This window comes from Delphinapterus leucas, chromosome 5 (assembly GCF_059928025.1).
Source record: "Delphinapterus leucas isolate spDelLeu-1000000601 "Yukka" chromosome 5, BTC_Dleu_Yukka2, whole genome shotgun sequence".
Lineage (NCBI taxonomy): Eukaryota > Metazoa > Chordata > Mammalia > Artiodactyla > Monodontidae > Delphinapterus > Delphinapterus leucas.
In genome coordinates this window covers 100984013-101010496 of record NC_143133.1, presented here as the reverse complement: position 1 = coordinate 101010496, position 26484 = coordinate 100984013, and the positions used below count along the sequence as shown (strand labels likewise).

At 40.5% G+C, this 26484-nt stretch overlaps 1 protein-coding gene and 1 long non-coding RNA gene across 8 annotated transcripts in view; one reads left to right on the top strand and one right to left on the bottom strand.

Moving 5' to 3' along the window:
* Positions 1-12871, bottom strand: part of LOC149749195 (uncharacterized) — a 31209-nt gene extending 18338 nt beyond the window's left edge. For 4 of the 5 annotated variants that reach the window (XR_016393358.1, XR_016393359.1, XR_016393356.1 and 1 more), the window contains exons 1-2: positions 12185-12871; positions 10496-10623 (exon numbers count right to left, since the gene is read on the bottom strand). This is a non-coding gene — a long non-coding RNA (uncharacterized LOC149749195). Of the gene's footprint in view, positions 1-4; positions 10624-12184 lie in introns of those variants that run through there. The other variant, XR_016393355.1, reaches the window with a different exon arrangement.
* Positions 12149-26484, top strand: part of C5H4orf36 (chromosome 5 C4orf36 homolog) — a 26638-nt gene continuing 12302 nt past the window's right edge. The window contains exons 1-4 of one of the 3 annotated variants that reach the window (XM_022561654.3): positions 12149-12576; positions 13502-13633; positions 18338-18492; positions 18907-26484. The exon at positions 18907-26484 is cut by the window's right edge and continues 12302 nt beyond it. In XM_022561654.3, coding sequence (XP_022417362.1) covers positions 13569-13633; positions 18338-18492; positions 18907-19040 — 354 coding nt within the window. In that variant the 5' untranslated portion in view covers positions 12149-12576; positions 13502-13568 and the 3' untranslated portion in view covers positions 19041-26484. Of the gene's footprint in view, positions 12577-12620; positions 13634-18337; positions 18493-18906 lie in introns of those variants that run through there. The other 2 variants (XM_022561655.2, XM_089912260.1) reach the window with 2 other exon arrangements.

Here is a 26484-nt window from a genome sequence, read left to right as displayed (position 1 = left end):
AGGAAGAAAAGTCAGGAGCAGTGCTAGCAAATTCTTAAGTATGTTTCTTTCCTCAGCAGAAAACAAAATATTTCCCAGAAACTCCCAGCAGACTTCCTCCCATGTCTCATTGGCCAGAGCTTTGACTGTGGCCACCCGAGTTATAAGGAAAACTGGGATGTTGAGGATATAGGATAAAATTATGAGGGTTGACTTAAATAAGTGGTTCATGAGCCTGGGGACACTAAATCACTGGCCAGTGTTAGATTAGTATTATTTATTATTATTATTTAAAATATATAGATCTTTACTTAAAGTTTTTCAGGAACACAGGGGAGAGATTTATACCACATAGCCAAGCAAAATTTCCTAAATATACTTTTTTTTTTTTTTTTTGCAGTACGCCGGCCTCTCACTGTTGTGGCCTCTCCCGTTGCGGAGCATAGGCTCCGGATGCGCAGGCTCAGCGGCCATGGCTCACGGGCCTAGCCGCTCCGTGGCATGTGGGATCTTCCCGGACCGGGGCACAAACCCGTGTCCCCTGCATCGGCAGGCAGACTCCCAACCATGGCGCCACCAGGGAAGCCCCCCTCTTTTTTTTTTTTTTAAATAAATAAATAAATTTATTTATTTTTGGCTGCATTTGGCCTTTATTGCTGTGCACGGGCTTTCTCTAGTTGCGGTGAGCGGGGGCTACTCTTCGTTGTACTGCATAGGCTTCTCATTACAGTGGTTTCTCTTGTTGTGGAGCATGGACTCTAGATGCACAGACTTCAGTAGTTGTGGCTCGTGGGCTCTAGAGTGTAGGCTCAGTAGTTGTGGCGCATGGGCTTAGTTGCTCCATGGCACATGGGATCTTCCCAGACCAGGTCTTGAACTCATGTCCCCTGCATTGCCAGGCGGATTCTTAACCACTGCTCCACCAGAGAAGTCCCTTCTTTCTCCTCTTAACTCCTCCTCATTTCCAGCTCTTTCCTTCTGTGTTTATTTCTTTTTCATGTAAGAGTAATCTAGTCTATTGTGTTAGTTATCTACTGGAGTAACAAATTACTCCAAATTTTTAAAAAATAAATAAATAAATTTATTTACTTATTTATATTTTTGGCTGCATTGGGTCTTTGTTGCTGCACATGTGCATTCTCTAGTTGCTGCAAGTGGGGGCTACTCTTCATTGTGGTGCATGGGCTTCTCATTGCAGTGGCTTCTCTTGTTGCGGAGCATGGGCTCTAGGCACATGGGCTTCAGTAGTTGTGGCACACAGGCTCAGTAGTTGTGGCTCGCGGGCTCTAGAGCACAGGCTCAGTAGTTGTGGCACATGGGCTTAGTTGCTCCATGGCACATGGGATCTTCCCAGACCAGGTCTTGAACTCATGTCCCCTGCATTGCCAGGCGGATTCTTAACCACTGCTCCACCAGAGAAGTCCCTTCTTTCTCCTCTTAACTCCTCCTCATTTCCAGCTCTTTCCTTCTGTGTTTATTTCTTTTTCATGTAAGAGTAATCTAGTCTATTGTGTTAGTTATCTACTGGAGTAACAAATTACTCCAAATTTTTAAAAAATAAATAAATAAATTTATTTACTTATTTATATTTTTGGCTGCATTGGGTCTTTGTTGCTGCACATGTGCATTCTCTAGTTGCTGCAAGTGGGGGCTACTCTTCATTGTGGTGCATGGGCTTCTCATTGCAGTGGCTTCTCTTGTTGCGGAGCATGGGCTCTAGGCACATGGGCTTCAGTAGTTGTGGCACACAGGCTCAGTAGTTGTGGCTCGCGGGCTCTAGAGCACAGGCTCAGTAGTTGTGGCACATGGGCTTAGTTGCTCTGCGGCATGTGGGATCTTCCCAGACCAGGACTCAGACCCACGTCCCCTGTATTGCCAGGTGGATTCTTAACCACTGTGCCACCACGGAAGTCCCTACTCCAAATTTAGTGGCTTAAAATTGACATGTTATCTCACAGTTGCTGTGGGTTAGGAATTTGAGAGCAGCTTAGTTGGATGTTTCTGGCCCAGGGTCTCTGATGAGATGGCAGTCAAGATGTTGGCAAGGGCTGTAGTCATCTGAAAGCTTAACTGGGGCAGGAGGATCCACTTCTTAAGATGGCTCACTCATATGGCTGTTGACCTGAGGCCTCAGTTTTTCATTCCATGGTATCTCCATAGGACTGCTCAACAGGGTGGCTGGCTTCCCCCAAAGCAAGTGATCTGAGAAGGACATGCAGGCAGCCACATGTGCCTTTTATGATGGAGTCTCTGAGTCATACACAGTCACTTCTACTGTCTTCTATTTGTTAGAAGAGAGTCACTCAGTCCAGCCCACAGTCAAGGGGATGGAAATTAAGCTCCACATCTATACACATTACCTGCTTTAGATTCCAAAATCCAGGAGGGAGCCAAGAACAGGGTAGAGGTTGTGTCCTGACCAATGGGGCCAGAGAGGGAGGAGTTTGGTCTTTTTGTAGTGCAAGGTAAGCCCTATTTCCCCTCAAAACTCATACAGGCACATTCTTCAATAAAGGAAGTAGAGCAGATCTTGGGCAGCCAAAAAATGAAAACTATCCACTATTAATTCTGAACGAACATTGTAGTACTTGAAACGGGAAGGGGAAATTTCAACTTAGAATTCTAATAAAAAAATATCAGGGACTTATTAAGACACCATGGGAAAAAGAGAGATCCTCCTGGGCGCCTTGTCTTCTCTGAGGTGTTATAAATTAAGTGACCTTGAATCACACACAGTGATGACCCAACTCTTGGGTTTGCAGTTGCATTCATACCATGTTGGTTTTCTGTGCTGCAAATCAGTACTACAAAACTTTAGCAGTCTAAGAGACCACCCAATTATTAACTCACAGATCAGAAGCTTGGGCTTGGCACAGCTGGTTCTCAGCTCAGAACTTCACAAGGCTGAAAAGGGGTCAGCTAGGCCACATTCTCATCTGATAGACCCTTTCTATCACAGGCTCTTCAGAGCCTCTTCCAAGCTCACAGAGGCTGTTGGCAGAATTGAGTTCCTTGTAGTTTAAGATTGGGGTCCCCGTTATCTTGCTGGCTGTCAGCAGTGGTTACTCTTGACTCTTAGAGGCCAGCCTTCTGTTCTAGCCACAACATGGCAGCTCACTTCCATGGCAGCTTATACAGAGTGTGTACATAGGTAGGTGGGAATTTTGGGAGCTGTATTAGTTTGCTAGATCTGCCATAATGAAGTACCGCAGCCTATGTGGCTTAAACAACATAAATTTACTTCCTTGTCATTTCTAGAGGCTAGAATTCTGAGATCAAGCTGTCAGCAGGGCTGGTTTTCATTCTGAGACTATTCTCCTTTGCTTTTATATGGTCATCTTCTCCTCCCTGTGTCCACACATTGTTTTCCCTCTGTGCATGTCTGAGTTCTAATATTCTTTTCTTATAAGGACACTGGTCACATTGGATTAAGGCTGACTCATATAACCTCAATTTACCTTAATTACCTTTATTAAAGGCCCTATCTCTAAATACAGTCATTCTAAGGTACTAGGTGTTAGAACTTCAACATATATAGTATTGTGTATATGTCAATCCCTAACTCCCAATCTAGCCCTCCCCCACCTTTCCCCCCCTGGTAACCATGTTTGTTTTTTATACCTGTGATTCTATTTCTGTTTTGTAAATAAGTTCATTTGTACCATTTTTTTAGATTCCACATAGAAGTGATGTCATATGATATTTGTCTTTCTCTGACTTGCTTTACTTAGTATGATAATCTCTAGGCCCATCCATGCTGCTGCAAATGGTATTATTTTGTTTTTTTTATGGCCAAGTAATATTCCATTGTATATATGTGCCACATCTTCTTTATCCATTCATCTGTCGATGGACACTTAGGTTGCTTTCATGTCCTGGCTATTGTAAATAGTGCTGCTATGAACACTGGGGTGCATGTATCTTTTTGAACTATGGTTTTGCCTGGATATATGCCCAGGAGAGGGATTGCTGGGTCATATGGTAGTTCTATTTTTAGTTTTTAGGGAACCTCCATACTGCTTCCCATAGTGGCTGCACCATTTCCATTCCCAGCAGCAGTGCAGGAGGGCTCCCTTCTCTCTACACCCAGGGATCATTTTAGAATTCTGCCTCCCATACATACATTTTGGCTAAAGGTGTAAGGCCAATGTTGGCTCTTACAAACATTACTAGAAAATCATTAATTGTCACTCTGCTGTGGGGTTTCAAGTCTTCTTTGAAAGATTCACAACTTGCAAAATATAAAGCACCCCCTGGAATATGAAGTATTATTCTGAACATTTCCAATTCCTGAGATTTAGAATAGAATACTTGTTTTAGATATTCAAGGAAACTATAAAGCTACTTAGATACATTTGAGAGAATTTGCTTAAGTTTGGCATAGAAATGAGTTTGTCCTAACATTGTTTCGTCTCTGTTATTTCCTTTCTCAAATATACAGTATATATGAAATAAACCTGAAAAAATTAAAAGCATTTTTAACGTTTTTATTGGAGTATAATTGCTTTACAATGGTGTGTTAGTTTCTGCTTTATAACAAAGTAATCAGTTTCAATTTCATTTCTTTTTTATGGCTGAGTAATATTCCATTGCATATATGTGCCACATCTTCTTTATCCATTCAACTGTCGATGGACACTTAGGTTGCTTCCATGTCCTGGCTATTGTAAATAGAGCTGCAATGAACATTGTGGTACATGACGGTTTTGGATTATGGTTTTCTCAGGGTATATGCCCAGTAGTGGGATGGCTGGGTTGTATGGTAGTTCTATTTTTAGTTTTTAAATGAAATTGAGTTATTTGTAGTGAGGTGGATGGACCTAGAGTCTGTCATACAGAGTGAAGTAAGTCAGAAAGAGAAAAACAAATACCGTATGCTAACACATATATATGGAATCTAAAGAAAAAAAATGGTTATGAAGAACCTAGGGGCAGGACAGGAATAAAGACACAGACGTAGAGAAGGGACTTGAGGACATGGGGAGGGGGAAGGGTAAGCTGAGACAAAGTGTGAGAGTGGCATGGACTTATATATACTACCAAATGTAAAAGAGATAGCCAGTGGGAAGCAGTCGCATAGCACAGGGAGATCAGCTCTGTGCTTTGTGACCACCTAGAGGGGTGGGATAGGGAGGGTGGGAGGGAGACGCAAGAGGGAGGAGATATGGGGATATATGTATATGTATAGCTGATTCCCTTTGTTATAAAGCAGAAACTAACACACCATTGTAAAGCAATTATACTCCAATAAAGATTTTTTTAAAGAAAAAGCATCACGGGTCTTCCCTGGTGGCGCAGTGGTTGAGAGTCCGCCTGCCAATGCAGGGGACACGGGTTCGTGCCCCGGTCCGGGAAGATCCCACATGCCACGGAGCGTCTAGGCCCGTGAGCCATGGCCGCTGAGCCTGCGCGTCCGGAGCCTGTGCTCCGCAACGGGAGAGGCCACAACAGTGAGAGGCCCGCGTACCGCAAAAAAAAAAAAAAAAAAAAAGCATCACGTTAGGGTGCAGTGCCTACTAATAAGCTGCAGGGGGTGTCCTTTGACTTATTGTTAGTACATTGAAAGTAGAAATGGAAGCTGAGAAACAATTAAGGATCGGTGACTACAGACATAGAGATCAGACTGGTGGTTGCCAAGTGGGAGGGGGTTGGGGGAAGGATAGAAAGGGAGGTTGGGGTTAGCAGATGTAAGCTTTTGTACACAGAATGGATAAACAGCAAGGTCCTACTGTTATAGCACAGAGAGCTATATTCAATATTCTATGATAAACCATAATGGAAAAGAATATTTTTAAAAAGTGTATATATATGTATAACTGAATTGCTTTCCTGTACAGCAGTAATTAATACATCATTGTAAATCAACTATACTTCAATAAAAAAATAAATATAAGAATTTGTGACTATAGGGGCTTCCCTGGTGGAGCAGTGGCTGACAGTCCACCTGCCAATGCAGGGGACATGGGTTCGAGCCCTGGTCCAGGAAGATCCCGCATGTCGTGGAGCAACTAAGCCCATGTGCCACAACTACTGAGCCTGTGCTCTAGAGCCTGTGAGCCACAACTACTGAGCCCATGTGCCATAACTACTGAAGCATGTGCGCCTAGAGCCCATGCTCTGCAACAAGAGAAGCCACCGCAATGAGAAGCCCGTGCACCATGGCGAGGAGTAGCCCCCGCTCACTGCAACTAGAGAAAAGCCTGCACACAGCAACGAAGACCCAACGCAGCCAAAAATTAAAAAAATAAATAAAGTAAAAAAAAAAAAAGATAGGATAATCTGAGCACGTAAAAGCTATTGCAGTGGACTGAAACAGTGATTGTAGGTAAAGCTTCCAAAGTGAAAAAATGAAAAAAAAAGAATTGGTGATTATAGTTAGTAATACAGTATTGTATACTTGAAAGTTGCTGAAAGTAGATCTTAAGCATTCTAAACAAACACACACACACACAGAGTTAATGTGTTCACTATGTGGGGTGACGGATGTGTTAATTTTCTTGACCTTGGCAATCATTTTATAATGTATATGCGTATCAAAATCATCACTTTGTATACCTTAAATACATACAATTATATTTGTCAATTATCCCATGATAAAGTTTAAAAAAAGAGAATTTGTCTTAGAGGTTCAAGCAGATGACAAAAAATTAAGGAGTAAAATTCACAGATAGGTTTAACATTAGGAAGTCAGTGTTTGAGCAAGTATAAGAAATTCTATGCTTTGAAATAATTCCTTTTTTTAAAATCCAGAATTTTAGTAGATTGATATTTATTGCCTATGGGATCTTATATGCATTCTAATTTTAGATTTTGTCTTAAAAAAGGAATCTTAATTATTTCAAGACAACTTTCACAACTGACAGAAAGAGAGGCAATGATTTCTTTTTTCCATATTTCTCCAAGCTGAGAATGTATCTTTTTCATAACTGACTTAAATCTTCAAGGGAAAAGAGCTTTTCTTCCATGTGGGGGGAGGGAGGAAAGGGAGGACAAAGTTCAAACTGTAGGGGCCAATCACAGAACCCTGCATACAGAAAGTGCTCAATAGATATGTGTTAAATTGCCTTAAGTTTAACTTAATTAAAGCTTAAGATGAAATATGAATCACTGAAATGAATAAAGTTAAAGAGTTTATGGATACGGTAAACCTGGGATATTAGTCTTCAAAAGAAAAAGTTTTAGGACAAACAAAATTTATAACCTTTTATATACTAACTTTAATGAATTCTTTACACAAATATGCCAAAATATAAAATAGGTAAAATTATTGTCCTTTACTAACTTATTAATGACTTAGCACTGAAATATTTATGTGAAGGATTTAGACAAATTCATGGACTCAATCATAAAACTATTTCTGAGAGCTACATATTAGGTTTCATAAATTATACAAAGGCTTAGAAACCATTCATATTTATGAACAGAGTCTACAGTCCAGGTGTTTTGGATTCCTAGTTAGACCCTTTCTATCAGAGCATACCACCTCTTCAGATGGTCTCTACCTCCTCAGGAAAGGAGTTCAATTGATGTGATTTATAATATATTTGAAAAATCAACAAACTGTGAACCATTTTAACAAATATTTAATGAATAACGAGAGATCTTATCTATTGTTTTCTGATTGCTTCTAATTTCCTACTTACTCTTAAAGTAACATTATGAATTAGCATGAAATTGAAATGTCAATTGGACTGAAGCAGATAAATTCTTTGTTTTAATTTGAACCTTATAGGGTGATGCTGTATGTAACATCCCAAAGGCCTCATATATTAAGCTGTGCAAAGAAAGACCTTTCTTCCCATTCTTACAACAAATGTTTTATGCTTGTGCAATGGAGGAATTCAAGTGTTGCTGTCAGGGGCTGAGCTCTTCTGGTGTAAACAGCTCCATGGTAGATGCAGTTTCTGGTGCCCTCCTGAGAGCCAGCCAGGGATCCCCACTGCTCCAGATTTTGTCCTGGGGAGAATCCTGGGCTGTAAGTCACATGTCATAGCCTTGGATCAGGATAACGGATTCTGATCTGCTTTGACTCCCAAAGAACAGGAGAATTCGGTACCTAGAAAATTGTAACTTCTGCCTCTAAGCAGAGCAAAGAAGACACTAGCTGAGGCTATTATTCTTTGTTCTGGTCAGAAAATCATGTGTTTAAGGTACAGAAACATACTCCATTGACCTCAAATAAAATGGGTGGGTAGTGAATGTTGTAAGGATACAATGACGGACAAAAAGACATAGAGTCCAGTCATAAGATCCGGAGAACTCAAGGAGGTAGGTCAGGAGTGAAACAGACCTGGGTTAAATTTGACTCTGCAACTTACTAGTTATGTTATTGTAAGCAAGTCATCTTGTAACCCTATAAACTCTTTCCCCCTTTACTGTATAGGGAAACTATTTTCTCCTTCCCTCCTAAGCTGTGAGGATCAGATGTCATGTAAGACGGCCAAGAACGATGGCTGGCATGGACTAGCTACCCAACAATATGCTTTAAAATGGCTTGATGCCCTAAGTGTGGCTCATGGGAGACTCCTGGGGCATCCCCAGAAATAGAAACAGAAGAGATGGTTTAGGGAGTAGGTGATGAATTACATTTTGGATATGCTGAAATTTTCAGCTGAACAGGATATTCAGGTAGGAAGTTCCCACAAACCAGTGGAAATGCAGGATATGAATTCAGAAAGAAGGCAAGGCTGGCTAGAGATCAGATTTGGGGTTCATCCAAAGAGAAGTGATAATTACATTACTGAGAGTAGAGCCACTGAGAGTACTGCGGTAGAACAAATAGAGGAAGAAGGGCATCACAGCTACAGGCATAAGCCAATTTAAGTAGAGGAACAAAGACGGAAACACGGGAGGGAGTAGCTAGAGAAGTGAGAGAATTAGGAAGGTGATAGTACAGAAGGGTTGAGAACATTTAGGGTTTTCAGTGCTGTTAAGTTCTTTGGTGATTGTAAAGTTTTTGCAGATGAATTACTTTATCACTGTCTTCGAGTTGGTATCATTCCTAGAGAAGTTTTGGGTGTAGCCATGAAAAAAGTGTAGGTTGCATCTGTGATTTACATAGTAAGTTAAAAGAAATAAAACATTGCTCTTTGAAAGTAGAACGGATACATATATACTGTATATATGATGAGAAATTAACAGAATGTTCGAAAAGGGCAGTTTCAAAAATATTTACAAGTATATGCTCTAACACTTTGCCCTAATTACAATCCTGGGAGGATGTATAGTGCGGTAGAGAGAGCAGAAAATCAGAATCATAGTCTTGGGTCAAATCCTGTGACCTGCTTGAAGGGTCTGTTTTTTCCTTCTCTAATAACCGGAAGATTATATCACTAAATAATAGCATCTATTATTGTGATAATTAAATGAGACAATGTATATGAAGTACCTAGAACAGTGCCCAAAGTACAGTAAATGTTATCACACTAGTATTGTTTTTGTGTTACGATTATTGTCTCCTTTACAGTCCTCCTTGTACTTTAATGTTATCACTAGGTGGCAGCAATGTTCTCTTAACCAGTTTAAATGAAAAGTGGTAACTTTCTGGAATAGATGAGATCAGTGAAGGCTTATCCAACAGGAGGATGTGTGTAGGGCACCAGAAAAACAGGGGGAGAGAGGTCATAGATAGAGATAGAGACAGAGTGAGAAAAGGAGGGAGGGGAGGAGGGAGGGAGAGGGAAAGACAGAGAGGGAGAGAGAGACAGTGAGAGAGATGTTTAGAAATAATTTGATATTTCAAAAGAAAATACTGAAATAGTGATAATGGGGTGCAGGTAGAACTAGATCTATATTGGATATCCTTCCACATTCTATAGGATTTAGTGTTATTTTTGTTTATAAATCCATGTGGGGGAGTGGTGGTTACCATACACTGTTGACCCTTGAACAATGCAGGGCTCAGGGACACTGACCCCTGCACAGTCAAAAACCTGAGTATAACTTATAGTCGGCCCTCCATATCTGTGGTTCCTCTGTATCCAAAGATTTATCCATCCTTGGATCATGCAGTACTGTAGTATTTACTACTGAAAAAATCCACATATAAGTGGACCTGCACAGTTCAAACCCCTGTTGTTCAAGGGTCAAGTGTATTTTCTCTGCTGATGGTTTTTAAGGATCTATACTGGTCCTAGATGAGATTTAGTAAAATCAGCTGCCCAGTAAATGTCAGTAAAGCATAATGTGTTTTACTGTTCATTTGAATCAAACCATTAATCTCAATTATAAAAATATGGCTATTTTCTTCTATGTAAAATATTCCTTTTACAATAAGATACTTAATGGTACATTAGTTAGCTATTGCTCTGTAACAAATATCCCTAAGGTTGGTGGCTTAAAATGATGAACATTTGTTATCTTGTTTTTTCTCAGGGCCAGGAATCCTGAATTGGCTTAGTTAAGTGGCTCTGGCTTAGGATCTCCCATGAAGTTTCAGTGAGGACATCAGCTGGGACTAGTCATCTGAAGGCTTGCCTGAGCCTTGGAGGACCTGCTTCCAAGATGTTTCACTCACATGGTTGGTCGCAAGAGGCCTCAGCTCCTCACCAGTTGTTGGTTAGAGGCCTTGATTCCTTTGCATGTCAATAAGCTGACTTGAGTGTTCTCCCAACATGGCAGTCGACCTCTTCCAGGGTTAGTGATCTAAGAGAGAGGGCAAGAAGGAAGCCACAATACCTTTTATGAGCTAGTTTGAGAAGTCATGCTCTAACTTCCACCACATTTATTCAAAGTGAGTCATATAGGAAATAACTAAACACAATTTTCAGGAATAATATATGTATACAGGAAATGGAGTTCCCAAATGGAGAAATCACAGACTGATCTTTCTCAGCGTGACCCTGGACCCACCACATTCTCTCCCTGCGTCTTCGTTTCTTCATCTATAAAAAGAAAACAGGCCACGAAACCATGGCCACTTCAGCTGTAAGGTGGCCTATCTCTGCCCCATCTGGGTGTGACCTCAGTTAACACCTTGGTCTCTGTTTTGTCTCTAAAATGAAGTGATCCTAGATGGTGGATTTGAAACTTTTTAGATCCACTGAGAGAACTGTATTTTACACTGAAACTTCACATACACACAGGTATGTGTATGAGTACATATGTATAACAGAAATGAAACTTCCACAAAATGATACTTAAAAACACTTATTTGCATGTTATATTCCCATTACCCCTTCCCGTCATTCTACGTTAATCCATTAAAAATATTCGGGTGAAAATCTACTGCTTTGATTTCACAATCCATTAATGGCTTCACCATTCCTTGCGTTAAAATACCAATACCTCCTTTCACTCCTGGCTGCTCCTTTTTCATTGCTACTAGAACAGAAATGTTAAAGAGCAAGGGAGTCCTCATCTTGTTTCTGGGAGGCACAAAAGTATCCTCTACAGGTGGGTCAACACTACCAACCAGCTCTAATTAGGCAGGAGCTAGTATCAGAAGTAGCTTGTCAGGGTGGAAAGGGTACTGCGTTTAGCTTCAAAAGTTGGCCCTGTAACTCACTAGCTATCTGACCTTGGGCAGTCCTTTAACCTCTCTAGTTCATTCCTCCTCTCTACAATTGGAATTAGTAATCCCTCGCCTATTGCATAAAGTTGGTACTAGGCTCAAAATTATATAATTGGGCACTTACCCTGTAGCAGAGAATTTACAGACCCGATCTTTGAACCTCACAACAACCCCGTAAGATATAGAATATTACACTTGTTTTATAGGTGAAGAAATTAAGGCTTAGAGAACTTACGTAGGCAAGATCTAAAGTCAGCAAGTGGCAGAACTAGAATTCCAAACCAGTTCTGACTCCAAAACCGTCACACAAAAGAGGTAAACTATTAATATTTTCATTTGATGTTAAGTGGTGACCACCTGACGTACTAAAATATAGGTTCATCCCGAACCACCACAGTGTAGTGACTTCAGAAACTAGTCCATCAGGCCACGTTTTCAGATCCTATTTTGCCCTTAACACACATGAGGTGTTTCGAGCTTTAAGGGTTTAAAGCGGCCCTGACGCACCGGGGCCCGCGGGCACTAACAGCTCTTCCGCTCTTGCAGGGCACCCGTGAGACTCACGCACTGTCAGCACGTCAGAACCGGGCGCGTTTCTGCAAGTGCTGCCCCCAAACCAACACCTCAGGTCGCTTCACACAACCCCCTCACACTCATAAGCGTCGTTTTTAGGGAAAGGCCTCGCTTACAGACCTTTCTGTCGCTGTGGGCTTTGTCCCGTCAAGCGTGAGCCAGCCCTCGGCTGTGGGACGTGGAGCCTCCGCCCCGAGGGGACCCCGCGGGGCGCGTGTCCCGGGCCCGGCGCCCAGGCCTCCTCGCGGTCGGGGCCGGCGCCACAAAGCCCTTTATTGAGGCTGGGGCTTGACGCAGGGCCACCCGCAGTTCCCGGCGCGAGCAGTAAGGAGGAGCGGGACCGCGGCGTGTGCGCGGCCATGCGCGACTAGATGGGCGCGCGCTCTGCCCTCGATCCCCAGGGGACCGCGACCTTCCCGGACCCCAGAGCGTCGGTAACCGGGCGTCGGCGGACTCTCCCAGGACCCGTCTCGCGAGGCCCGGGCGGAGTGGACGCGCCCGCCGCGTGTGTGGTGCGGCTGGGAGGGGGGGTGGTTTGAGGCGCGGGCGGCGAGGGCCTGCCCTCACCTTCTTTTCTCTCTCCTCCCCTTCCCCCTCCTTTCCCCATCCCCTTAATTCCCCCGCTCCCGGCTCCGGGCCCCGCAGGCCGCGGGTTCCTCCAGGGGTCTCCGCGTCCGGTGAGGGGGAGACTCATCCCGAAGAAGTGTGCGCTGGAAGGGAAGTGGGAGTGGTGCTTGAAGTGGGCCACATTTTAAGTTCAGAGGTTTTTTTTTGTTTTAAGTTCAGATTTATTTATTTATTTATTTATTTATTTATTTTGCGGTACGCGGGCCTCCCACTGCTGCCTCTGCCGTTACGGAACACAGGCTTCGGACGCGCAGGCTCAGCGGCCATGGCTCACAGGCCCAGCCGCTCCGCGGCATGTGGGATCTTCCTGGACCGGGGCACGAACCCGTGTCCCCTGCATCGGCAGGCAAATTCTCAACCACTGCGCCACCAGGGAAGCCCCTAAGTTCAGATTTTTGAAAAAGGAAAAACCTGGGAAGGTTTGTATCCTTTAAAGAGCTCGGGCGGAGGACGGGAAGTTCCTGTGTCCGCAGAGCTATTTGTGTCGCTTAACATTGCCACAGTCAGACACCTTTTGGTGATGAGGTATTTGAGCCAGTTTGGTAGACTTAGGCAATGACAGTATACTGGGCCGGAATGCCGATGCTGTTCACCTGGCATCTTCTCCTTACATGGGAAGACATGATAAAGTGAGTTCGTGGAAAATAAAAGAGAACACAGTTCTACATTAGGAATTCAGTTCAGTGAACGTTGATTGGGGACGTTCTTACATTCAGAAGATATTTTTCTGAATCTTTTTTATTATTTGGATATTAAAAATATTCAAGTGAATATTTTATTTTAATATTAGTTGCATTGCAATCATTTCAGACAAAGTGAACAGAATATCTGAGTCATTACATCAGACAATTAGGAAATTGGACTGTAATAATTCACCATGGCTTATGGCTTGCCAAGAAAGAACGCAGTGGAAACCATTTTGAGGTGCAATTGTTATAAAGTGTAAGTATATTTATCCTGGTAAGCGTTGACTTGGGCTGGGGAGTATCCTTGTTAAAGGATACTTGGGCTGGGGAGTATCCTTGTTAAAATAAAAGTATTGGACACCCTTACGTTCCCCATACCGGACTATATGAGGCATATAGTCCCCATACCGGACTATATGAGGCATTCTCAGGTGTCTGGGTACTGATATTTTTAAAAGGAAAATGCTTTTGTAAGGATTTATAAATTTTCTTACTTGGTTTTTACAACAAAACAACACTGTGAAATGAGGAAACTGAGGTTTGAAGAAGTGGTATGATCCAGGTCCCACAGTCATGTAGTAAGAAAGTGACAGGGTTAGAAGTCTGAGTCTTCTTTACTCCAAAGCAACATTTTCCAATGCAGACAACCACTTTAAAGTCCCTCTTTAGATAGTGTAAATCTACCTAAAAACGCCTTGGTGTCAGATATATCTTAACAGAACACTTAATTAGCTGGTACAGAGAGTCAGTTTTGCATCCTGTACATTTTGTCAGGTGATGTGTGGACATCAAGAAGACCTGGGCTCAAAGCCTGGCCCTGCCACTGGCTCCCCATGCTGCCTTGAACAAATTACTTAACTTCTCTGTACCTTGGCTTCCACATCTGTGAAATGGACATATCAATACCTACATATATGGTGTGGAATACAAATGAAGTAATGTATGTAAGGTACTTGCATGTTGCCTGACATAATAGTAAACCCATAATAAACATGTGTTGCTACTACATGGTAATTTCACTCTGTTACCTTTTTTTAAATTTTTGGACTTGTTTTTTTAAACCTCTCTGCCACAATGTATGACATATTAGCGTGGTGAGTCAATTGAATTTTACTTTTTGACAGTGTTCTAAGAAGTAAGTGGAGACACCCCACGGGGTTGTAAGACCAGAGATATGGGAAAACCAGAGAGAACTCATCATTGCATTCTATTTAGATTTGTTAGTTCAGTATGCATTTAGACATTGAACTATAGACAAATACCACTGTAGTCATTATTGTAAACATAATTTTTATAACGAAGATATTCCTGTATCTGGAGAATGATTTAAAGCACTGATTCTGTGGTTTTGGCTATATAGCATTTTATGTCACGAATAATATCTGAAAAACCAGTGTCTTCTCTATCACTCTCACAAGAAAGTATTTGATATTCTATTTATAAGAGCAGCTAAATTAAGAGGAATAGAATGGTAGTAGCAGTCTTTGGAGTTCACTAGCTCAGGTAGCTCCTCACCTTGGGCTTTTTATGGTTAAGTATTTTTAGAAGATTATAAAAAAATACACTAAAAAACATTCAAACAGTATAGAAGCATTTGAAAGGAAGATAAAAATGTTACCTCTCAAAAATAAAAAAAAATTTTACCTCTCACATCTGCATTGCCATCCCTGCCCTACCCACCCAATCCTGCTCAGGTAAAATGTTTTATATATTTTTTAGAATTTCTGTCTGTTACATAAGATACACATATGTATATACACACACATGTTTTTACACATGGGATTATATTGCTATATAATATATTATTGTGTGTAGCCTAGTGGTTAAGAGCACAGATTCTACAGTCTGACTTTCTGGGTTGAAATTTCAAACCCAAGCCTTGTGACCTTGAGCAAGTTGGCCTCTGTTCTTGTTCCCTAATCTGTAAAATGAGCATAACAGTAGCATCTGCCTACTTCATAGGGTTACTCTGGTAATTAAATGTGTTTATATATGTATACTGATTAAAACAGTGTCTTGCATGTAGTAGGTGCTAGGTAAGCACTAGCTGTTTTTTTTTTCTTTCTTTTTTTTTTTGGCCGCGCCATGTGGGTTGTGGGATCTTAGTTCCATGACCAGGGATTGAATCCCGGCCCTTGGCAGTGAGAGAGTGGAGTCCTAACCAATCGACTGCCCGGGAATTCCCAGCATTAGCTGTTTAATTGCTCATCTTTCCAAATCAATATATAAGGATAAATCTCATTCTTTCATTACATGTATGTACTACAGTTTGTTTAACCAGGCTGCTCTTTTTTTTTTTTTTTTTTTGGGAGGGGGGCGTATAATTGCTTTACAGTGCTGTGTTAGTTTCATCCACACAGGGAAGTGAATCAGCCATATGCATACACACATCCCCTCCCTCTTCTATCCCCTCTCATCCCACCCAGCTAGGCCATCACAGAGCACCAAGCTGTGCTATACAGCAGGTTCCCACTAGCTATCTATTTTACACATGGTAGTGTATTTATGTCAAACCTAATCTCCCAATTCATCCCACCCTCCCCTTCCCCCGCTGTGTCCACAAGTCCGTTCTCTACGTCTGCCTTTCTATACCTGCCCTGCAAATAGGTTCATCTTTACCATTTTTCTAGATTCCACATATATGCATTAATATACGATATTTGTTTTTCTCTTTCTGACTTAATTCACTCTGTATGCAGACTCTAGGTCCGTCCACATCTCTACAAATGACTCAATTTCATTTCTTTTTATGGCTGAGTAATATTCCATTATATATACCTACCACCTCTTCTTTATCCATTCATCTGTCAATGGACATTTAGGTTGTTTCCATGTCCTGGCTATTGTAAATAGTGCTACAATGAACATTGGAGTACATGTGTCTTTTTGAATTATGGTTTTCTCAGGATATATGCCCAGTAGTGGGATTGCTGAGCCATATGTTAGTTCTATTTTTAGTTTTTTAAGGAACCTCCGTACTGTTCTCACAGTGGCTTTTATCAATTTACATTCCCACCAACAGTGCAAAGGGTTCCCTTTTCTCCACACCCTCTCCAGCATTTGTTGTTTGTAGATTTTTTGATGTTGCCCATTCTGACTGGTGTGAGGTGATACCTCATTGTAGTTTTGATTTTCATTTCTCTAATAATTAGTGCTGTTGAGCATCTTTTCATGTGACTCTTGGCCAGCTGTATGTCGTCTTTGGAGAAATGTCTATTTAGGTCTTCCACCCATTTTTTGATTGAGTTGTTTTTTTGATATTGAGCTGCATGAGCTGTTTGTATATTTTGGAGATTAATATTTTGTCTGTTGCTTCATTTGCAAATATTTTCTCCCATTCTGTGGGTTGTCTTTTCATCTTGTTTATGGTTTCCTTTGCTGTGCAAAAGCTTTTAAGTTTAATTAGGTCCCATTCGCTTATTTTTCTTTTTCTTTTCATTACTAGGAGGTGGGTCATAAAAGATCTTGCTGTGATTTATGTCAGAGTGTTTTTCCTGTATTTTCCTCTAAGAGTTTTATAGTGTTTGGTGTTACATTGAGGTCTTTAATCCATTTTGAGTTTATTTTTGTGGATGGGGTTAGGTAGTGTTCTAATTTCATTCTTTTACATGTAGTTGTCCAGTTTTCCCAGCACCACTTATTGAAGAGGCTGTCTTGTCTCCGTTGTATATTCTTGAACCAGGCTCTTCTTGATAGATATTAAGGTTATTTTGTGGAGTTTTTTTGGGACAAACAATGCTTCAATGAGCATTCTTGTAAATACATCTTTGTGTATTTGTTCAAGTGCATTTATAATAATTATAGACTTCAAGTCACTCCTTAAAGTTAGATGATAAAGTAAGAATTAAGCTGGAGGAGGAAAACAGATGGCATGTGTGTAATACACTCACTTCCCCTACTTGTACCAAAGCAGGTCTTTCATCTTTCCTCATGCATATGAACTCACATTGACTGTAGATGAGAAACATAGCTGATATTTTAAAGTTCCAAATTAGGATACATAAAACAATCCATTAAAATTTCATTGTGATTATTTTTAAATATTGTAGTTTGGGGTTTCATTCCCTTTTCCAATTTTCTAAGGATTCTCTTGGTACTAGTGCTTCTATATACACCTAGGTTACATCCCAGCTCTGGTTCTCTGTTAACTTCTGAGTCTTTGTTTTCCTTTTCTACCTCCATGGTAGTTGTAAAGATTAAAGTCAGATCACACACTCAAAGCCTTAGTGTGTGCCAAGCTCTCTGCTCAATATGTGAGTATTCCTTTTGTTCCTTCCCTAATGTAATCATATTTTTGATCAGCCAAAAAAGACTTGGAGCTTAGTTTTTTTTCTCTTTTTTTAAAAAATTAATTAATTTTTGGCTGTGTTGGGTCTTCGTTGCTGCGCACAGGCTTTCTCTAGTTGCAGCAAGCAGGGGCTACTCTTTGCTGCGGTGCACGGGCTTCTTATTGCAGTGGCTTCTCTTTGTTGTGGAGCGTGGGCTCTAGGAACATGGGCTTCAGTAGTTGTGGCTTGCAGGCTCTAGAGCGCAGACTCAGTAGTTGTGGCACTCGGGCTTAGTTGCTCTGCAGCATGTGGGATCTTCCCGGACCAGGGTTCGAACCCATGTCCCCTACACTGGCAGGCGGATTCTTAACCACTGTGCCACCAGGGAAGTCCCAAGCTTACAGTTTTTAACTACATCCTCTTTAAGGACATGTAAAGATTGGATTGACTCCAAAGAGGCTCTTTTTTGAGCAAAAATGTCTGTCATCATAATTTATGGTCATTTTCAGTATATCTCTACATTGGTTAATATAAGCCTCCTTCTCCTGGCTAGGTTTGCAACTCTGAAAAATCCTGAAAACTCTCCTTTAAACCAAAATGTCTAGTGGAAAATAGAACTGAGAATTCAAATGTCTTCTCTATATCCTGCAGTAGATGTCTATAAATATTTATTGAATGAATTTTTCCCCTAGACAGGAACCGTGGGAACTTGTATTATTCACAAAGACCTGGTACACAAACCTAGCCAACATCAAGTTGCCTTTCTTGGAAGAAATTGCATTTGGTAGTTCTATACACCTCAAAAAATGTAAAACCATTAAGGATGGTGTGCTCCCTTCAGCAGAATGTAAGTTCTGAAGGAACTACTTTATTATACTTTTTAATTTGAATTTTATTTACTTATTTATTTTTATACAGCAGGTTCTTATTATCTATTTTATACATATTAGTGTATATATATCAATCCCAATCTCCCAGTTCATCCCATCACCACCTGCCCCCTCCCTCCGGGCTTTCCCCCCTTGGTGTCCCTATGTTTCTGTAGGAAGTATTTCAATAAATTGCAAACTCTGTGTGTTATTTTAATTATTAGACAAATGTTTAAATCTGATCATTCACACCCATACTCCCTATCTATGTAGCCCTGTCTTGTTTAGTATTCAAGAATGTGAATTTTTCTGTGTGCTAAATATTCAGTTTTGACTAAATTATGCCTGGTGGAAAATGTCAGTTGGATTGCATCATGTATTTTATTTTTCAGCCATCCAACTTGAAAGGGAGTATGAAATGAAGCGCTTGAGTAACCTGAAATGTGAGGAAAATGTAGCCAAGGAAATTCAGTTTTCCCTAAGGGAAAGGCCAGTTGGTTTGAGAAGACCTCTCCCACCTAAGTGACAGTCATCTCACAGTTGAATCTGTACTCTGTGCTTTCTGCATCCAAAGAGGATGAAGGACTCTGACCTTCCACTGTGTGAAGTTTGGTGCAGTCATCTGAATGCCCCCTGGTGGATGAGCCAGCTCCCGTGGGTTAGTTGACAGCTCTGAACAGATCTTCTGGGTCCCAGTCACGTATTTGTACCTTTGTATCACAAGCAACAGTACTGTAAGTAAATGAAAATGTAGCTGGCATCGAGTCATTTGTGCTATTCATTTTGATTTTTGTAAAGTTGCACTAAGGAAAGAAGAAACTCCTTGTCAGAGGCGTCCCCCCACCAAGAGACATTATTTTGAAGAATATTTTGAATTTTCATCTTTGAGACCCCAAGGAGGTACCAAGGAAGGAGAGAGGGAAATTATTTATAAAATGATTAACTTTGAAAAATTTTGTTTGATTAAGAAAAATTGTAGGTTTCATTTTAGTAACTCTCTAGTTTCTAGTTTTCAATGAAACATCATTTACTATTCTCATGTGGTACTTTATTTTTTTAAAACATCTTTATTGGAGTATAATTGCTTTACAATGTTGTGTTAGTTTCTGCTGTACAACAAAGTGAATCAGCTATATGTATACATATATCCCCATATCCCCTCCCTCTTGAGCCTGCCTGCCACCCTCCCTATCCCACCCCTCTAGGTGGTCGCAAAGCACTGAGCTGATCTCCCTGTGCTATGCAGCAGCTTCCCACTAGCTGTGTATATATGTCAATGCTACTCTCTCATTATGTCCTAGCCTCCCCTCCGCCCTCTGTGTCCTCAGGTCTGTTTTCAACTCATGTGGTACTTTAAAGTGGCAAGTAGAACTTCATTTTTGTTCTTCTAAAAAACTGTCTTTTTTCCTTTTGCCTAATTTCATATTGTCTTTCTGGGATACCCTCTGGAGCATGTGGAACACACATGCATATGTGAAAATGATATGAAAATACAAAGACAGCATCTGTGAGGAAAACTCTTATTTGTACAGAGTGGTTGGAGAATGGGGAATTAACTGGAAAGAACTGGATTTGCATGAACAAATTTTCCTAGAATTCGAATCCAGTAAAGCACACTTGGATGTGAAAGTTATATTTAAGCACAATTTAGTGTTAGATGACCCAGTAGGCATTTTATGATCTTCCGGTATTTTAACCTCATTATGAAAGGCATTATGGCATAGTATTTAAGAGTACATACTTTAGACCTGGCTGCCTTCTTCAGATCCCAGCTTGGCTACTGCTAGTGGTGTGACCTGGGGTGAGTTACCTTATATCCTGAGCTTCAGTTATCTTACATCATGTAAGATAAGGGTAATACTGGTACTACTTCATAGAATTGTCATGATTAAATGAAAACTGCCTGGTACACAGTGAGAATTACTCTAGCGTTAGCTATTAGTGTGATCAACATTTCCTTTGTACTGCTGTAATCTTAGCATCGAAGATGCATGACATTGGGCTGACTCTGTTGACCTTTGTGGAGACCAGAAATCTTGAATTTTCAAAAATTTGGTTTTATGCTTGTCAATGTATATGTACTTGCCAGATCATATGACCTGATTTTTTAAAATTTAATTTTTATTTTATATTGGAGTATAGTTGATTTACAATGTTGTGTTAGTTTCAGGTGTACAGCAAAGTGATTCAGTTATACATCTACATAGATCCATTTTTTTTGGATTCTTTTCCCATGTAGGTTATTACAGAGTACTGAATAGAGTTCCCTGTGCTATACAGTAGGTTCTTATTAGTTATATATTTTATATATAGTAGTATATATATGTCAATCCCAAACTCCCAATTTATCTCTCCCTCCCTTCCCCCTTGGTAACCATAAGTTTGTTTCTATATCTGTGACTCCATTTCTGTTTTGTAAATAGGTTCATTTGTACCATTTTTTTAGATTCCACATATAAGCGACATCATATGATAATTGTCTTTCTCTGTCTGACTTCACTTAGTGTGATAATCTCTAGGTCCATCCATGTTGTTGCAAGTGGCATTATTTCATTCCAGCCTGACATTTTAGTTCAAAATCTGGCCACTGTACCTATGGCATATCCTGATCTTTCTGTTTATAAACGACAATCTGTGATAATCAGCTTGTCACTTATGTCTTTCTCTTAAAAGAAGCATGGAAAATTTGTGTGAAAAAAGCCACTGTGTAACTCAGAAACATATGTATTGGTTTATATCTGCTCTTAGGAGCCACCAGGGGACCTTAAGCATCTTACCCTCACCTCAGAGCCTTACACCCCTAGTTAGAAACATTAATTGGGGGTATGAGTTACATGCTTCCATCCTTCTTCAGAGCCGTTGTGAAAATGGATAAAATATGTATCTGTTTGCAAAAAGCTTTCCGGAATTAAACATTTTAATATTCCTTAGGAAAAGGTGGGATTTGAGAAAACTTTAGTTTCCCATCATTCTCTTGGGAGAAAAATCTCTGCTTGCAGCTTTAAGATTCTTCTAATTGTGTTTTTAGGTATATATTTCTGAGCCTGCTTTAAACTGTACGTATTTAAGTAAAATTACATCACAAAATATATGTAATATGTGTATGTACATCTCTCTCCTGAAATGACATAAGAAGAGGAACAGTTTCTTACTTATGTTTGTACTCTGGTGCCTTATCTTGATGCCTAACTCATGTAGCCCCTTAATAAACATTTATTGATCATTGATTGAAAATTTCCATATGGTCAAAGTTTCATAATAGAAAGTACTTCATAGTTGTATTTACTTTTTGCAGTAGGATAATTTTTATGGAGAGGTAGCCATGGTGTCATTGAATATGGGCTCAAACAGTTCAAGACAAAGATAAGAATGAACAAATACACAATTTTACATAAAACGTGTTAAAGTTATAAAAATTTGTTTTAAACTGTAACAATTTTATTTGCATACTAAAATTTTGCTCCTTTACATCTCTGACCCCTTCCACTTTGTTATTGATGTCACAAGTTACATATTTTTATATTGTATACCCATTAGTATAGATTTATAGTTACTTTTTATCCTTTGTCTTTTAAATTCTTTACCAGCATTCAAAGAGCACCACCATTACAGTATCACAGTATTTTGTGTTTGTCTATATATTTACTTTCACCAGTGACATTTATACTTTCAGATGCTTTCATGTTACTATCTAGTGTCATTTTGTTTCAACTTGAAGGACTCCCTCTAGCATTTCTTGTAGGGCAGGTCTAGTGGTGATGGACTCCCTTAATTCTGTTTATCTGGGAAAGTCTTAATTTCTCCTTAATTTTTTTTTTTTTTTTTGTGGTACGCAGGCCTCTCACTGTTGTGGCCTCTCCCGTTGCGGAGCATAGCCTCAGGACGCGCAGGCTCAGTGGCCGTGGCTCATGGGCCTAGCTGCTCCACGGCATGTGGTATCTTCCCGGACCAGAGCATGAACCGATGTTCCCTGCATCGGCAGGCGGACTCTCAACCACTGCGCCACCAGGGAAGCCCTGTCCTTAATTTTTTTTTTTTTTTTTTTTTTTTGCGGTACACGGGCCTCTCACTGTTGTGGTCTCTCCCATTTTGGAGCACAGGCTCAGGACGCGCAGGCTCAGTGGCTATGGCTCACGGGCCCAGCCACTCTGCGGCATGTGGGATCTTCCCGGACTGGGGCACGAACCTGTGTCCCCTGCATTGGCAGGCAGACTTTCAACCACTGCACCACCAGGGAAGCCCCCTCTCCTTAATTTTTGAAGGTCAGTTTTGCCAGATATAGAATTCCCAGCTGGTAGTTTTTTTCTTTTCAGCACTTTGAATATATTATCCCATTCCCTTCTGGCCTGCAAGGTTTCTGCTGAGAAATCTGCTAATAATTTAACAGGAGGTCCTTTATACATGATGAGTTGCTTTTCTCTCACTACTTTCAAGATTCTCTCTTTGTGACTTTTAACAGTTTTTTTTATAATGCATCTCAATGAAAATCTCTTTGGTTGAGCCTAGATGGAGTTTTTTGAGCTTTTTGAAGTTGAATATCCATTTTCTTTCTCAAAGTTGGGAAGTTTTTGGTCATTATTTCTTCAAGTAGGCTTTCTTCTTCTGGGACTCCCACAATGTATATCAAGTTGGTCTTCCTGGTACCCCACAAAGTCTCTTAGACTCTCTTCACTTTTCTTCATTCTTTTTTCTTTTTACTCCTCTGACTCAGTAATTTCAAATGATCTTTCTTCAAATTCAGTTATTCTTTCTTATGCTTGATCAACTCTGTTGTTGAACCTCTCTAGTGAATTTTTCAGCTCAGTTATTGTATTCTTCAGCTCCAGCATTTGTTTTCTTTCTTTTTGTGTAGTTTTTCTTTGTTGATATTCTCATTTTGTTCATGCATCACATTCCTAATTTGGTTTAGTTGTCTATCTGTGTTCTCTTTTTAGCTCACTGAACATCTTTTTTTTTTTTTTTTTTGTGGTACACGGGCCTCTCACTGCTGTGGCCCCTCCCGCCACAGAGCACAGGCTCCAGACGCGCAGGCTCAGCAGCCATGGCTCATGGGCCCAGCCACTCCGTGGCATGTGGGATCTTCCCGGACCGGGGAACGAACCCGTGTCCCCTGCATCGGCAGGCGGACTCTCAACCACTGCACCACCAGGGAAGCCCGAGATCTGCAATTTTTTTAGGATCAGTTTAAGGAGATTTATTTTGTTTATTTGAATGGGCCATGTTTACTTGTGTCTTTGTAGGCTTTGCGATCTTTGGTGAGATTTTGGCATTTGAAAAGCCAGTCTTTACAGACTGACTTTGTATGGGGGAAGAACTTCAGCATATGGGGGAAGAGCTTTAACAATCAGCCTGGCTAGAGATTTTGTGGACCTCTCAAACCTTTCTGGAGATACATCTTCTCTGGGTTTGTGTGTATAATTTCCAGGTAAAAGAGGTTTGTCCACTTCCTCACTGGAGCCTGTAATCTTTTGCTCCCACTGTTGTCTGTCTGTGATAGTACACTGTCTCTGGTGCTGTAGCAAACTGCAGTGCTTGTGTTCATTCTCTATGGCCCCCAACATGGTATCCAAACTGCTGTCCTCATCAGTGTTCTGAGTCAGGTGAGACAGAATCCCTTGAGGAGCCCCTGAAAAGAACACTGGATACACAGTTTACTCTTCTCTTTCCTTCCTGAGGGAGAAGCTGGGGGTTGGGATTTTTCTTTTGATCATCCTATACTGTGCCAGGGAGAGGGAGTGGCTAGGGTGGGTAAATGTCATGAGTTCTCCTACTTGCTTTGATGCATCTCTTCTTGGCTTTGTGTTCACCTGAGGTGGTACAACATCTTAACTGGTTTCTGGAGTTCCCACGAGGGCAGTTTGGTCTGTCTATTGTTAAGTCAGTGTCTTCTGAGGGATCAAGAGCCTAGGGCTTCCTATTCTATGATTTTGCTGACATCACTCTACAAATATGCGATTTCTGTTATGTTGATAGTACACCGGGATTTTAGGGTTACGTATAAGGATGAGGTTGCAAACCCATGCATCCCAATATCAAGTAGGTAACATAAATGAACAAAATGGGCCAGTGAAGCCATAAAGGGAATCCAGAGACAGGAGAAGTGGAGAGCATGCATCTCCTTCAAAGGGGCAGCAGCTTCTTAGCTCTTGCCTATTGATGCCATTCTAGAATGGCACCAGGGGGAAAATCTTCCAATTCAATTTTCCCCAGAGGGTAAATCTTCCAATTTTTCAAGAGAAAATGGAAATAAAGATGAAGAAGAGCACAACTTGTTATTGTGGAAAATTTCAAACATACCTAAGTAGTAAGAGTAAGAAAATGAACTTCCATGTTTCCATCATCCAGCAGCACTTATCAGCTCATGGCCAATTTTATTTCACTTATGCTCTCTCACTTTCCACACCATCCCAAACCCCCATAACTGGGTTATTTTGAAGTTATTTCTAGATATCATATCAGTTCATCTGTAATTACAGAAATGCAGATTTTATAAATGTGAACATTTCCAATTTTATAAAGGATAGACCAATCAAAGCATACATAGGGGGCCATAATCCACCTGTAGGTCCAGTTTGGTTTCTCATTAGGGAGTTGTATCTGGTGGTTGGTGCTTTAAAATATTTAGAAGCTATTGTCTGAATTAAAATATTTAGAAGCTATTGTCTGAATTATCTTGAGATACTTTCTTCTATCTGTGACATGATGGCTCAAATGGAGATTGTTGCTCTTAGGAGTTTTTATGTGGGTGACCCATTTGACTTGGTGATCCTCAGACCTGGGAAAAGTTGTCAGAAACTTAGGGTCTGTATGCAGCCTTGGTTGCATAACTTTGAGGAGGTGGAACTTCCACATTCCTAGTTCAAGTTTGCCTTTATAAAATTCAGATGTGCTTTGTGTAAGATGTTTATCTGCTGAGACTTCCCTGGCAGTCCAGCCGTTAAGACTCTGTGCTTCCACTGCAGGGGGTGTGGGTTTGATCCCTGGTTGGGGAACTAAAATCCCACAAGCTGTGAGGTACACGGCCAAAAAAGTAAAAAAAAAAAAAAAAAAAAAAGATGCTTATCTGCCAACCAGAACCACTCCCAAAGTTTCTTGGCTGAAAGTCTGGGAGTTGGGACTTTCACTCTATTACACAATTCTACCTCTTCTTTCCACATCTGTCCCCTCCAATTGTTCTTTCTCCCATTTGACTAGTTTTTTTTTTCCTCCACCCAGGTTATAATCATTAATATGGCAGCCAGGTTGTTAACTGCTTAAAATGTGGAAAATACCATTTTATGATTGTACAACCAAAGATCAGTCTTTAGCAAAAATTCAGTGTGTTTCTATTTCTTTAGAAATCAAAACCAATTTGCTGTTTTCTTTTAAAAAAATTTAATCACGTCCAGCTGCATCAACATATATTTTGGACAGTAGTGGAATTAATTTTGTGTTTATTTTTGTAGTTCACATCCCACCAAGTAGCTTATACTCTTCCCTTTTAGGGTCATTGTCACTAATCCTCCAACAGTTTCCTTGAGAACTGTAAATATCTTCTTATTTAAAGTCCAGAAATATATTGTACAATGTGTCTAATGCTGTTGTATTAGTAAGTTTTAATTTCTTAAAAATCAGATATGTAAGACAGTGGTAGAAACAAAACTCTAGGTTTTAGTTAACAGGTCTGAGTTCTAGTCCCCTCCCTCCTTTCCCTGATTCATTATGTATCCTTGAGAAAATTTCTTAATTTCAATGGAACTCAGTTCATTTCTCTTTAAAAAAATTATCAGTTTTAAATGTATTTTAAAGGGTAAAATAAAGATTTGTTTTCAAAAGCAGTAGTTCTGTGTATCCCCAACACTCATTTCCACTTCTCAGAGGCAACTAATTTTACCTGTTTCACCTATTTTGTTTTTTGCCTCCATGTCTCTAAATAACACTTTTATTTTGCTACTTCTTGGTTTTTTTCCTTTTTAGGCATAATTATGACT